The 12,925-nt window shown below is 39.1% G+C and overlaps 1 protein-coding gene across 1 annotated transcript; it reads left to right on the forward strand.

Annotated features, from left to right (window-relative positions):
• Nucleotides 1-8,405: 8,405 nt before the first annotated feature.
• Nucleotides 8,406-10,254, forward strand: K441DRAFT_656840 (uncharacterized protein; the record flags this gene model as incomplete). The annotated part of the gene is made up of 5 exons (XM_067648075.1): nucleotides 8,406-8,831; nucleotides 8,888-9,028; nucleotides 9,078-9,276; nucleotides 9,325-9,587; nucleotides 9,637-10,254. Exons 1-5 carry the CDS (start codon nucleotides 8,419-8,421, stop codon nucleotides 10,250-10,252), a joined length of 1,632 nt encoding a protein of 543 aa, XP_067506316.1. The 5' UTR covers nucleotides 8,406-8,418.
• Nucleotides 10,255-12,925: the final 2,671 nt, after the last annotated feature.

The raw sequence follows: 12,925 nt of genomic DNA on the forward strand, positions 1-12,925 counted from the left end.
ACCTCTTTTATTACTTTGCGAATAGCCTTAGCTTATTACATAATAAAGGGAGATAGTGGAGAATTGTTAGTTATTTAAGGGTAGGCGCTAAAAACTAGTAATGTAGGTATAAGTCCATCTAGGCCAGCGGAATTATTAATAGCTTTAACAGCTATTTATAAGGTAAGTTCTTCGCTAGCGTCCTTTAGTTCTAAAGAGATAATCTTATATATGCGGCGTAATGGTATATAATATTGCTCTACTTTTCTAATACTATTATGTGCCTTAATAGGGACTTCCTTAACCTTAATTGCTATTACCTTTATTTATTATCGGAACTCTATAGATAAGAAGTTCTTTCCTATATTGTAGACGATTTAATTAGGGGGTCCTAGGTAGACATTAATCTAGTATAACTAAAGGGTATCCTATACGTTCCTAGCTAATATATCCTTTAAAAATTATACGGCTTGGAAGAAGGTTAAAAAGTTAATAACTTAGAGTACTGGCTTGCCGCTAAGGTATATAACATTAACAATAATATAGAAGTTAAAGTTATAGTTATCTTTAAGGGTAAACTTAAATCGGCCAGGGGACCTTTAGTTTATTTAGTAGTGGTGGCAGTATTTTATAAGATGCTTAATTACCTTAACCTTAACTTTATAGCCTACTTACTGAAGAACCCTAAGTAATTGGTAAACTAATAGGTGACTAAAACAACGGTGTAGTTAGCGTAACTCTAACTTAGTTAAATGGCTCTAAGCAACACTTTTTTCTGGTTATTAAAGGAGCAGCTAAGGGTGACCCTACTTACGTATAATAGGCACCTAATTATCTCCCTATATGAGTATATTCTTAAGGTTATTAAGCTTAATACCTAGTTTATTTATATTTTTAATGCAAAATAGAAATAGGGTGTTTGTGGGAATAATATAAAAAGTGATGTACCCTAAGGGGGTTTGAACCCTAATTATGCTAAGAGAGATTATAGTACCTTTACTAAAACGAATTGTGTATTAGCCTGCTGTTAAATGGTTAATCTAAATAGAGCTATTAAGCTACTAAAGGGCTTAAACTTAAGGTTCTTCTGCTATAGATACTCCTGCGGCTCTAGTATCCGGCATAATACTATAAAAGACGTTTGCCGAGTATTTATTGTTAAAGGAAAACGTAGAGCTCTCCTTTGGCTTATTAAAGATATCTAACTTTATAATAAAATAGAGCGTAGATTGGTTATTAAGAATAGCGACAGTTTATATACTATTTACCTTACCATACTTAGTAAAGTATTGGTTAGGTAAGTAGTCCTCAATTTCTATATCTATAAGGAGCTGTTCGGTCTCATTAACCTTACCCTTAAGGTCTTCTACGCCTTTATATTGAACTAGAAAGCTTTAGAAGTAGGCCGTAGTAACTTTATAATTTCTAATATTTTTTATACTCTAACGGAACTTGTTATATGCCTCTTTTTGCTTATTAAGGGAGTATCTAGTTAACTAGCAATTTGGCTTCTTATAAATGTAGTACTTCTTCTAGTAATTATTTCGAAATAAACCTCTACGAGGACCTTTATAATTACCTTATAGTTAACGTTAATTATACCCTTTGCCGTATTCCCTACTACGGCCGCTATATATTTAATTAGTCTAGTTATAATTATGTTAGTTAGGAATGCTTAGTTAGGTAAGGCTTTTAGTATAGAGCTGTTAAAATTCTTATATTTACATTATAGTACCTATAGCGGAGCGTAGCTTAGTATATACTCCTTTAAATGTGTCTATAGGTTTATATAGCGCTAAGTTGCACTTAGGAACACTATAGTATACTAAGATAACCTGGTCCCTTAGGCTGTTTTTGTTTTAGTAAGTTTTAATAAGTCTATATTAGATTTTCTAAAGTTTATTAAAGAGTAGTTAAAGGCACTTTAGGCGAGTTATTATTAGGTTAGAAGCAATAACTCTCTAAAATATAGTTTCCCGCTATTTGGATATATAGAGTTGGCGGTTCTTATTAGTTTCAAAATAGGCTCTAATAAGCTAAAGCATTATATTAAAGCTATAGTTTTTACCTATAATATAGTCGTAATAGAATATTGCCGCCTATCCCTTTAATATAATAGAGAAAGCATAATAGAACTAGTGGCGTTAAATTTTAACCTTATTACAGCAGTTATAAAAGACCTATAGTTTTACTCCGAGCATATTATATAATTCTCCTTTAAACTTCTTCTCTTCGTCTAAATATACCTTTATTAAATTCGTGACTTCTTAAGATAGAGGCTTATTAGTTAGCTGGGATAGAGGAGTTAGAGGTAGTAGAGGTAGAGAAAGAGCACCTCTAGGTAGTAGAGCACCTCTAGGTAGGAGAGTAGCGTTCTAGGGATTTCGTTCTAAATTAAAGTTGCCTTCTAAAGAATATAGGTTGGTTTTGGGTTTCCGTAGTTAATATATAATCTTAGCTTTCGTCCATACTGGTTCTTCTATACTAATAAGAACGGCGTAAATATTACTAGTAATTAGGTTACTATCCTTAGCAACATATACCCTATTCCTTTAGAGGGAATCTTAAAAATCCTAAATAATATTAATATTACTAAGTGCCTAGGTATCGGCGGTCTATCCTATAAAATCCTCCCTAAAGTATTCCTATAACTATAAATTGGCGTAGTAGCTATCTTAGTAGAATAGAATATGGTATAAGAGAAAGCCGTTAACTTGTTTTACGGTATAGGTTGTTATATTAAAGGTAAATACGTCCTAATCTTTCTTAATAAGTTTCGCGTATATAGCTACCCCTAGTGGTAAGAAGTCTCTCTAGTTATTTAAAGTGGCTATAGTTATATCTTCGGAGGAAGGGAATATTAGTAGTATAGGGATTGTCGTTTAGTACGCGTTCGTAACGTGTATTTATAATTATAGGGCTTAGGACCAGTTCTGGCCTTAAATCGCGAAGACTTATAACGCGTGTTGTTCTATATAATGGACGCAAGAATCTGTAATCTAGGGAAGGCTTAGGACTAGTTCTGGCCTTTAGATCCTTAGATTTATAGAAGAGTTCTATTTAAGGTTTAGGACCAGTTCTAACCTTAAAAGACAGCTTCCCTTAGCATAAGTAGCACTAGTATAGTGGCTCGTCTCTTCTTAGTAAATACCTAGCTATTCTATAGTATAACTGTGAAGTTAACCACTAATTAGTATTGGACTCATAAGGGGATATCACGTAGCTACGGTTCGTAGATAGTATAATAATTATTCTTGTATCTTCTTCCAAGAAAGGGGAAGGGTAAGAAACTTAAGGTTCCTTACCACGCTAGTACCGCGGCAACACGTGACGGCAACTTGCCTCACGTGACGGCAATTTGCCGCATATGGCGGCAATTTGCCCTATTCCCAATAATAATTAAGTCGGGCGTTTTATACTTTAAAGGGGTCCTTATAAATAGAAGACAGGTAGACGATTATTTCTTCTTTAGAGAGGAAGGGCTTTACCGAGTCCTATGCGTACCGTAGACGTAGGTACGTCTATACGTCCCCACCAGTACGGCCGAAGACGTAGGCCATTTTAGCCTAAGTAGTAGGGAAGTAGTCTGTATTGACTTTAAGCTTGTCCTATAATTAAAGCTTCTAATTATTAAATATAGGGTTGGTTCCGTCTATAAGTAATAGGGGGTCCGCAACCTTTACGGACCGCGATAATACTAATACTGTACGTTAGGCTAGAGCCTTAAGGACTATAGCAAGTCTTTAGGTATCTAATAATTCCTTACTAGGCGTAGGGGGTTCTCTAGCTTTAAGCAGCTCTTAAAGTCGTTTAATTTTGGCATTAGCTGCTACGAGCTCCGCTTAGGAGTTTAAGTTAGTTACTGTTTCACTATCGGAGGTATTTAAGGGTCCTATGGCTGCTTTACCGGCTGCTATATTTCTTAGCATTATGGTATAGTTATTAGGGTAACCTCTAATAGGATTCTGTAGGGGTTCTGGTCTATATATATTCTATAGGTCTTATTATTCTTTTCTATTCTTCTAGTTCTAGTAATATTCTTTAGGTCTAATTCTATATTCTATTCTAGTTTGTAGTCCGTAGATATATTTAAGTTCCTTCTTAGGAAGAAAGGGTAGTTAAGCTTTAAATAATATTAGCAACTTAGTTAATTAAGGCACGAGTACGGCAAGAGGGACGCACAAGCCTATATAATTAGTAGTTTATAAACGAGAATCTAAAGCTAGAGAAAGGAAAGGAGAAGAAGAGTAGCGCTAGTTAAAGTAGGGTTCTTTTTATACGGTCTTCTAGTCACGTAACCGCAAAGTTCTACCAAGTTCTGCCAACTAAGTTCTGCCAAGTTCTGCTAACCAAGTTCTGCCAAGTTCTGCCAGGTTCTGCCAGTGCCGTAACACCTCCATCTTCCCTTTCTCCGGAAGAACATCTACACNAGGCTTTAAGAAGCCTAATCCAGGCCTATAGAGGGCTAGAAGGAGAAGAANAAGAAGAACAAGTTGGACAGCTAGTGGACTATACACACAATATCCTAATAGGAAAAAACCCCTTTGCAAAAGAAGAAGAAGAAGAAGAGGCAAAAGAGGTCCTAGAAGGACTAGTAAAAGAAGTAAAAGCTCTCCGTAAGGAGGTAGCTTCTACTAAAAATACTTACGCAGAGAGACTAAAGAAGGACCTCCCTTCTTTTTCGTCCTCCCCACCCTCCTTACCATTACCACCACTACCTTCTACCCCTTCTTCTTCTAGTAGGGGTTCTACTTCTACTAGAAGTAAGAAAAAGCAGCTATAAGAAAGGAAGCTAGTCCTAATTACAGACGAAAAGGACCAATCTCTAGATACCTTCTCTATACGAAATAAAGTTAATTAACTATTTGCATTAAAACTGCAAGTAAAAAAGCTAGTTCTAGCGTCTATAGCTAGAACTAAAGGAAAATAAAATATTCTCCTTACGACTACAGAAGAGTATAATGCAGATTTCCTAGTTAAATATAAGAAGATCTGGCATAACTGCTTTACCTTTTAAAGAGAACAAAAACTAGAACCATGGGTTCAAATTATAGCCCATGGGGTTCCTACCCTACCTTTCCTAGGAGAAGGAGGCTCTAAGCTTCTAAAAGAAGAGATTGAGACCTTTAATCCTATAAGGATACAAGGACTACCTAGATGGATCTCATTTAGCGAAAAAAGACACAATCTACAGACCAGATTTAGCTTTATAGTTTTTACTATAGAGAACGAAGAAAAAAGACAAGAAATCCTTAAGTAAAAAGAGATATCAATTGCAGGTACAGCTACTAAGGTAGTAAAATACCTCGAAGTCTCTCCTACTACGCAGTGCACTAGCTGCCAAAAATTTGGCCATATAGGAGATAGATGCTCTACTAGAGCCTGTAGATTCTGTGCGGCTGCANATTTATCTAAAGACCACTGCTNTCCTACCTGTTTAATATNAGGNAGGCCTTGCGAGCACACTACCCCTCTTTGCATTAATTGTAAGGAAAAACACTTTGCTAATAGTAAAGACTGTGAGAATCTTAGAGNAGCTAAACTAGTATATGCATAGTACTAGCGTAGAAGGTTCTATAGAAGAAGAGATAAAATAAATAGGATTCTAGAAGGAGGTAACTCCTACTAGGCTCTTAGTAAAAGGACAGTAGAGAGCAAAAGGACAGAAATAAATTGCAAAAGGATAGGGATAGGTGTTAGGATTTCCTCTGGTTTTTCCTACCGTTTTCTCATTCCCTAGTAGTTATAGTAACTTAGTATTTTACTAAGGAGCTATAAACCCTTAGGGGTTTATAAACTACTAGGATATAGCTACTAGTATATGTTAAGCTGCCTAGAAAGGATTTATGTATATAGAACTATAGCGCCATAGCCTAGAGGCTGCATGCGCAGTATTGTACGTAGTATAATACAATCGGATATAAAAAAAAAATTTAAAAAAAATGTTGGCCTTATAGATTAAGCCACGGGCCTCAAATGACTGCTTAAGGTGATTAATACAGTCCTTCGCCAACTGCTTATGCTCTAAGGCAGTAAGGATCTCATTATTAATTATACTAAGGATGACTAAATAGACTTTGCCGTCGTCCTTGTTATACTGTTTAAACTCCTTATTATACTTGTCAGAGAGTGCCTTATTAGCTAAGCGAATTAAGTCATTAATATCCGCAATAATTTAAGACCTCTTAAGGATCTTGTCTCGCTCCTCCTTTTTAGCGTCCTTTAGTACTCGATTAATAGATATTATAGGTTTTTCTTCCTAGAGCTTTGGGTAGAGGGGTGGGCCCGTATCTTCCCAAATAATGTGCAGAAGGCCCTTACCACGTAGGTACGTGCTAAGCTGCGTCTAATATTGGGTCTAATTTAAACCATCTTTCTTGAGGCGTTAAATGCCTGGATAGTCTTTACCCATGGCAACGCGTAAATAAATAATTTTAACGCGTAAACAAACGAATTTAACGCGTAAATTTAACAATAAGAAATAACTTTATACGCAGGTGTAGTTACCTTTAATGCGGCCTTTAGTAAGGCGTTAAATATAGAACAGTAAGATATGACTTAGCACGGGTGTAGTAACCCTTTATACAACCTATGGTAAGGTGTCAATCTTCTAACGTCGCAGCTTAGTAGCAACGAGTGCTCATAACCTGATGAACTGGATCTGAGGATATTAAATAAATGAATCTATGGAATCTAACTATGAGGAATATAGGCCTTGATATAGGCCTATATCTACGGGGTCCGGGGTGACTACTACGGATACCGAAGTAGTTGCTGCGGAGACCGAACAGGAAGGGACTCTGCTTATGTAAGCAGGAAACGCATGTGGAGGACTCCTCCAGTACCATCGTCACTAAGGACTAAGGATCTATTTGTATAGCTAGAAGTATTCTTATATTAGTGAAATAGTCTTATTACTGTTACGGCGCCGTGACGCTTATCGCCAAGTTCTGCTATATTCTGCCGCACTCTAATTCTTGGCAAGGAGTATATTTCGCAACCCCCTTTACCTTTTCTTTTCTTCTTCTTTGGTTCGGAATTCTTGCATATAAGCTACCAACTGATTCAGCCCAAATCGACCGAGCCCTCACAATTACGGCTTTAGGACTTTAACGTAAATGCGGGGTTAGCTATGCTAGTGAGCGTGTCCAGATGCTCCTCTGCAAGTACCATTACTTGCACGTCCAGCTCTTCGGTCTTCTTCTACCGTTCTTGATTCCTGTACATCGACGCCAGGTTGGCCAACACATTAATAGACAACTTGCGCAGCTGGAAACTAGACTACATACACCCGCCAAGAAGACGCCCCCGGCGCCAGCTTCAAGGACCCCCTACCTTTATAAAATACAGCTAATGCAGCCCAAATTGGTGGCGCGACGAGCTCGTATTTACCCGTCCTTTAGATCAGCTAAAATCGGCTTATTTAAGCCGAACGCTAGGATCGGGTAAGGCGTATTTTATTAGGTAAGGCGCATATTTTTTCTGAAAGGCGTTCAGCAGAAGGCTCGGAAGTAAGCCCTGCAGAAGCTCAACCTTTGCTGCCGATATATACAATCGTGGCCGTCGGCTTCCTGTTCAACTCCCGACTCCCTATTATACACGCTTTTAAGATGCCCTAAAGGCAGGCGTGCTGTATTCGGGTCTCTCAGGAGGTATTGGAGCCTCCTGGGAGGTAGAAAGGGGTAGTAAGAACGATATGCGTGGGAGTTAAGTTTGTTGGAGGTGGTGTATATAAGGAAGATTTGTCTGTAGCTCTGCAGAAGATCGTCAGCTTTTCTAAACCAAATTTGAGCTTACCAAAATGTATTGTCAGCTGTCCTTACTGACACCATTTGGTTCATCAGTTTTTACTTGGTTACTAGAGGACACAAAAAGCGGTAATTGGATGAGCAGTATACCAGTTATGTGGCAGAAGTTATAGCGAGGATGGCTCTAGCAGCTGCATTAAATTCGGCGCCGTCGTTGTCGTCAAAATCCATGGCAATAAGACTGGTAGGCAGGAGCGATATGAGGTTATTCGGCAGAGCTCGGCAGGATCTTCAGAATCTGCAGGACTGCTTACTAGCCTACTAAGCCGCATATAGAACGCCTCTTTACCGACGGTTACAAAACGTCAAATTCGACAAGGCTTTGCGTACTGCGCCGAGCCTTCTATATAGGGCCTAGTTGATTATGAAAGAACGCCATAGTATTGAGGTGTAAGAAACTAGGAGGCGACCCCTGCCCCGACTGCGCAAGTTGTCTAATACATCTTGAGTCGAAGATGAAAGTATTGGCTTCAGCCTGACCCCGCACAGATCGGCAAGGGCTGCATCATGTGGCTGCCTATTCTGACGCCACAACCTTCAATCTCAATCCTGATGCCTGCCAGCCTTTTCCATCCATCACCTTTCACAAACCCGTCGTGCCATTGCAGTATATGTCTTCTCACCGATCATCATGTCATTTGGTTTCGCAGTCGGCGACTTCATCGCCGCCGGCAAGCTTATCAAAGACATCATCGCGATTCTCCGCACCTCAGCGCGATCTGAATATCAAGAGCTGATGCAAGAGCTGCACAGCCTCCAGCGAGCTTTGGATAAAATTGAGCACTTAGAAGCTCCACTAGAAAGGCAGTTATATGTTGTGAGTATCAGGGTCGCTGCACTTATGTGTACGCATGTTCTGGACGAATTCGCGGGCAAGCTTAAGAAGTTTGAGAGTCTGACTGGCCAGCCTGGGAATTCCAAGGTGAGGATATGGACTCAGAAGCTGCGGTGGGGGTTCACTATGGATGATGAAGTGCGCAATTTGCGAGCGTATGTTATAGCGCATGTCGGGAGCCTGAATATGAGACTGCTTACTGAGGCGTTGTTAGTTTCTTTTCCTTCCTCAAATCACATGATTAAACCAACTGACATTTGCACAGATCTTCCACATATGTGACAGGCGAAAGGGTCGAAAGGACCCAAACGGGCCTTGTTAAGGTTCGTGAGAGTACTGAAGCGACTGGTAAGATTACGCAGAGTATACAGTCGACCTTGGAAAAGATTGCTACAGTAATAACAAGGTTAACATCCTATCCCGCAGCATTTTCCGGTGTACTAAAGAGTAACAAGCGAAGTAATTCCGCAGCTAAAAACGCTGGTCGAGCAAGTGGCTAGGATATGGCAATCAAATGCTAGAGTTGTTAGTTTCTTGGTCAAAATGCAAGAGTCCCCAACTCCGGCTTTGCGTTATACCTGGTTCCAAGCCCCAGTGAAATTCGAAGACGCTTTAGGAAGAGTTTTTCCTATTCCCTCGGAATTCGATTGGCTTGTATGACTAACTCTTCACGTCTGTTACGTTATACTGAACAGGTAGCAGAAAATCGAAGGTATAATACTAGCACATTTCTCAACGGGACCTGGCCATGCTAAAGTCGCCGCCGGGGAGTATGAGTTATTTGATCCCTTGGACAGTTCGGGAGTCATCTCAAAGTCCAGCTTTGATGGCCTGAGACCAGGCATGAGCTTAACCATGGCATTCATCATCGGCCGGTATTCCCATGCATTTAGCGGAAATGAGCGATGCCCAAGACCAGGCTGTCGAAGCTCTGCCTTTACTTTGTCGGATGGCGGGAAGCAATGGTAAGCTATCACCGATATCGCCTCCAAAAGCACAGTCGCTTATTTGTAGTACCAAATGTAATATATGCTTCGAAGATGCACGCACTCGGCTTCCATTGCCCTACCGAGATGATACCCTTGATCGGTCGTTCGAGGACCACGACAACTCAATAAGAACCCTTTCCCCTCAGAAAAGAAAAAGAATAGATACATGGGATGATCAGAGCGTTGGCGTCCATTTCTATAAGGTCGCTCGGAAGGAAAGACTTTGTTTTAAAAACATCCGACTGACTCACCTTCCACTTCCCCAAACGCCGCCTGTTAGGAACGTGAGACATACTCCAAAGCAGAAGCGTCGAGATCCACTAGAACCAATGAAGAAAACACGACTCAAAAGAGGCTATGGGAGTCCGACTACCATTGCTGAGGAAAATCATCCTAAAGCTTATGTTGAGAATGCTATTGACTCTCAGCGAGATCATCATGGTATCGAGCAAAAGGTGGACCTAATACATGAGTTTTTCACACACCCTAACACGAAGACCAACCTGAATGACGTAAACTACCCCGGCGTAACTTACAAACCTGGATTTACCCTTCCGAAAATTGACCCTTCTGAGTCCTCCATGTTCAGTGTGTCCAACAGCCAGCGCCCAGCGAGCTTCTTGGCAGCGAGCGAGAGCTAGGGCCACCAGTCAAATCGCTCGCTGTTCGCTGCACCAAAATAGGCAGGCTCGCTGTTCGCTGTCAGCCTAATTTCCTAATTAGGCAAATTGTAGGGATTTAATAGTGTTTTATATTGGAATTTTGGCAGAACCTCTATATATACAATATTAACGTTGCCCAATTAAAAATCCTCCTTAATTTATTTAGTACAGTGTATAAAATATAGTGGAAACCGCTTAGCGCGTACAGAGGCTCAAATAAGGTAGGTAATAAGGAAGGTAGTAAGGGCTCTAGAGGCTCTATTTTTGTGTCAGAATTTAATTTAGTAAGGCTTTAGTAAAAGAAGCTTACCAAGCCAGTATTTCTGCCTCCGCATTTAGCTTATAGCCAATAAGATTAATATTAAAGCTCATTAACTAGGGCGCAGTTAAGGCTCCGTTAGTGTTAATGCAGTTAATCAAACTGCTTAATAAAAGGCCTTTAAGCAGCCACCATTTCTAACATTAATCTACTTCAATTATATCGGCTGACAGTCTATTGCGCTTATTAGTAACGATCTTTTTAGCTTAACTAAAGACTCGTTCGCATATAGAGCTTATAGCTAGTATAGAAAATATATTAAGAGTAATCTTAGCAAGCGTTAGATAGAGAATTTAACCGACTTTAAGCCACTAGGTAAGAGGGTTAGGAATAACATCATTTACCTTATCGCCATCGTCAGTACGGATCTTAATAAGCTTAAGGCCTACGTTATAGTAGCGATTAAGCTTACTAGCGAGCTTAATACGCTTTTAACTGCGCCTAGAGGAAGTAAGGCTTTTGTCTATAATTAACGACTGCGCATATTCATCAGCTAAATCGTCGTTGGATTTATAAGGAACCTTCCTATATTACAGCTTAACTAGTTCCTTATCTTCCTCATCTTCTTAATTATTAATATAGTCAGCAAATATGGTTTCTATACACCGCTCAGCATGAGTAGTTCCTTATCTTCCTCATCTTCTTAATTATTAATATAGTCAGCAAATATGGTTTCTATACACCGCTCAGCATGCTTCCACTATTAAGGCCACCATTTCTATTTATCGCGAAAGTAGGCTCGTTTAAGTAACGGATAAAGAATTACTACGGCAAAGTAGTAAGGGCTCTTATCCTTTATTTTGTCGAAATATTTGTTCATCTTTTGGATAGCCATATTAACGCCCAATTTAAGGAAGGAGTCGCTTTCGTTCTTAAGGCTCTACTAAGTTCGCTGAAGAATTTAATAAAGGAGCTTTATATTAGTAATTAACTCCTATAGAGCGCTATATAAGCCTTTAACACTAGGGCTATTAGCGTCGCCTTTTATACGCTTGGTGGCTAATATAAAAGGCTTTAAAATCTTAATAAGCTGCTCTACCTGCTTCCAATCATCATTAGTAAGCGAGTCCTGCGTTAGATCGTAGCTATTATTAGCTAGCCTCCTCTAAGCAAGTAGATATTTATTAATTGCCTTATGAAGAAGTAATACACGGCAGAGCATAAAGTAGGTGGAATTCCACCAAACGCCTCCGTCCTTAATAAGCAGAAGCTTTGTGTAATTAAATAGCTCGTCCTCTATGCAGGCATTAAGCTAATTCTTAATAAAGTCCTCGCGACGTCTTAGTAATCGCATGATGTATTTAACAATATTATAAACCTTGCCCACGAAGCCTTTCTGCCGCATAAGGTTAAATTTGGCTTGGTCGCTTGCACCAATTAAAAGGCGTTTAAGCTTGCTTACACCTTTGCTATATATTAGGGCCTTAATAACAAGGTTAATAATATAACCAACGCACCAAAGCCGTTCCTTTTTAGGCACTAAGAGGCTTTATAAGAGGTAATTATAGAGGTTGTTATTATTATAAGCATTATCGGTTATTAAGCAACCAAGCTTATAATTAAATTAATACTTTTTAATTACCTCTGCCAAAGCCGTCGCAATATTCTTAGCAGTATGTAATCCTCGCAATTATAAAAGCCCTAAAAGCACTAATTAAAGCTTACCGTCTTTATCAATAAAATAAGCCACTATACTAAGTAGTGACATTTCATTTATAGACGTCTAGATGTCATAGCTAAGGTAGATTTTACTAAGCGCGGTAAAAAGGAGGTCTTTAATACCAATATGTCGCTATTTAAATAAGGCTTTAATCCAATCGCTTAATGACGTGGGCGCCTTTATAAGACACTCCTGTATCTAAGGATGATTAAATATAAGCAGAGCGCGCGTATAAGCACTGGTGGCTTAATAGAAGGTAATATCCTATAGGATTGTCCAATTAACATATGCTTAAATATAGCCAGCTGCCTAAAACGGCTAGCGTTTATAGCCACCTCCTAAAGCAGATAAAGCTTAAGCGGCTTCTTTAAACGGGCTTAACGGAATTAGCAATTATATATTGCTCTTATGGCTTCTAAGGCCTACATTAATGTTATACTTTAATCTTAAATAGCCAATAATATAATCGTTGCCGTTAATTATAAGTAAAGAACTTGGTTTCTAAGCTAGGTGGCAGATTCTACACAGCCAGAGTCTCTTTATACCCATAGGACCGTTCTAAAAAAGGTCTGCTCTATACTGCTAAATAGCTAATATTAAAGCTTTGCTAGATATTAATTGCTTATAAAGAACCCAGTATCCATATTTACCAGTAAGCTTGCCATGCTTTTAT

The sequence above is a fragment of the Cenococcum geophilum genome (genome assembly GCF_001692895.1).
Source record: "Cenococcum geophilum 1.58 unplaced genomic scaffold K441scaffold_12, whole genome shotgun sequence".
Classification (NCBI taxonomy): domain Eukaryota; kingdom Fungi; phylum Ascomycota; class Dothideomycetes; order Gloniales; family Gloniaceae; genus Cenococcum; species Cenococcum geophilum.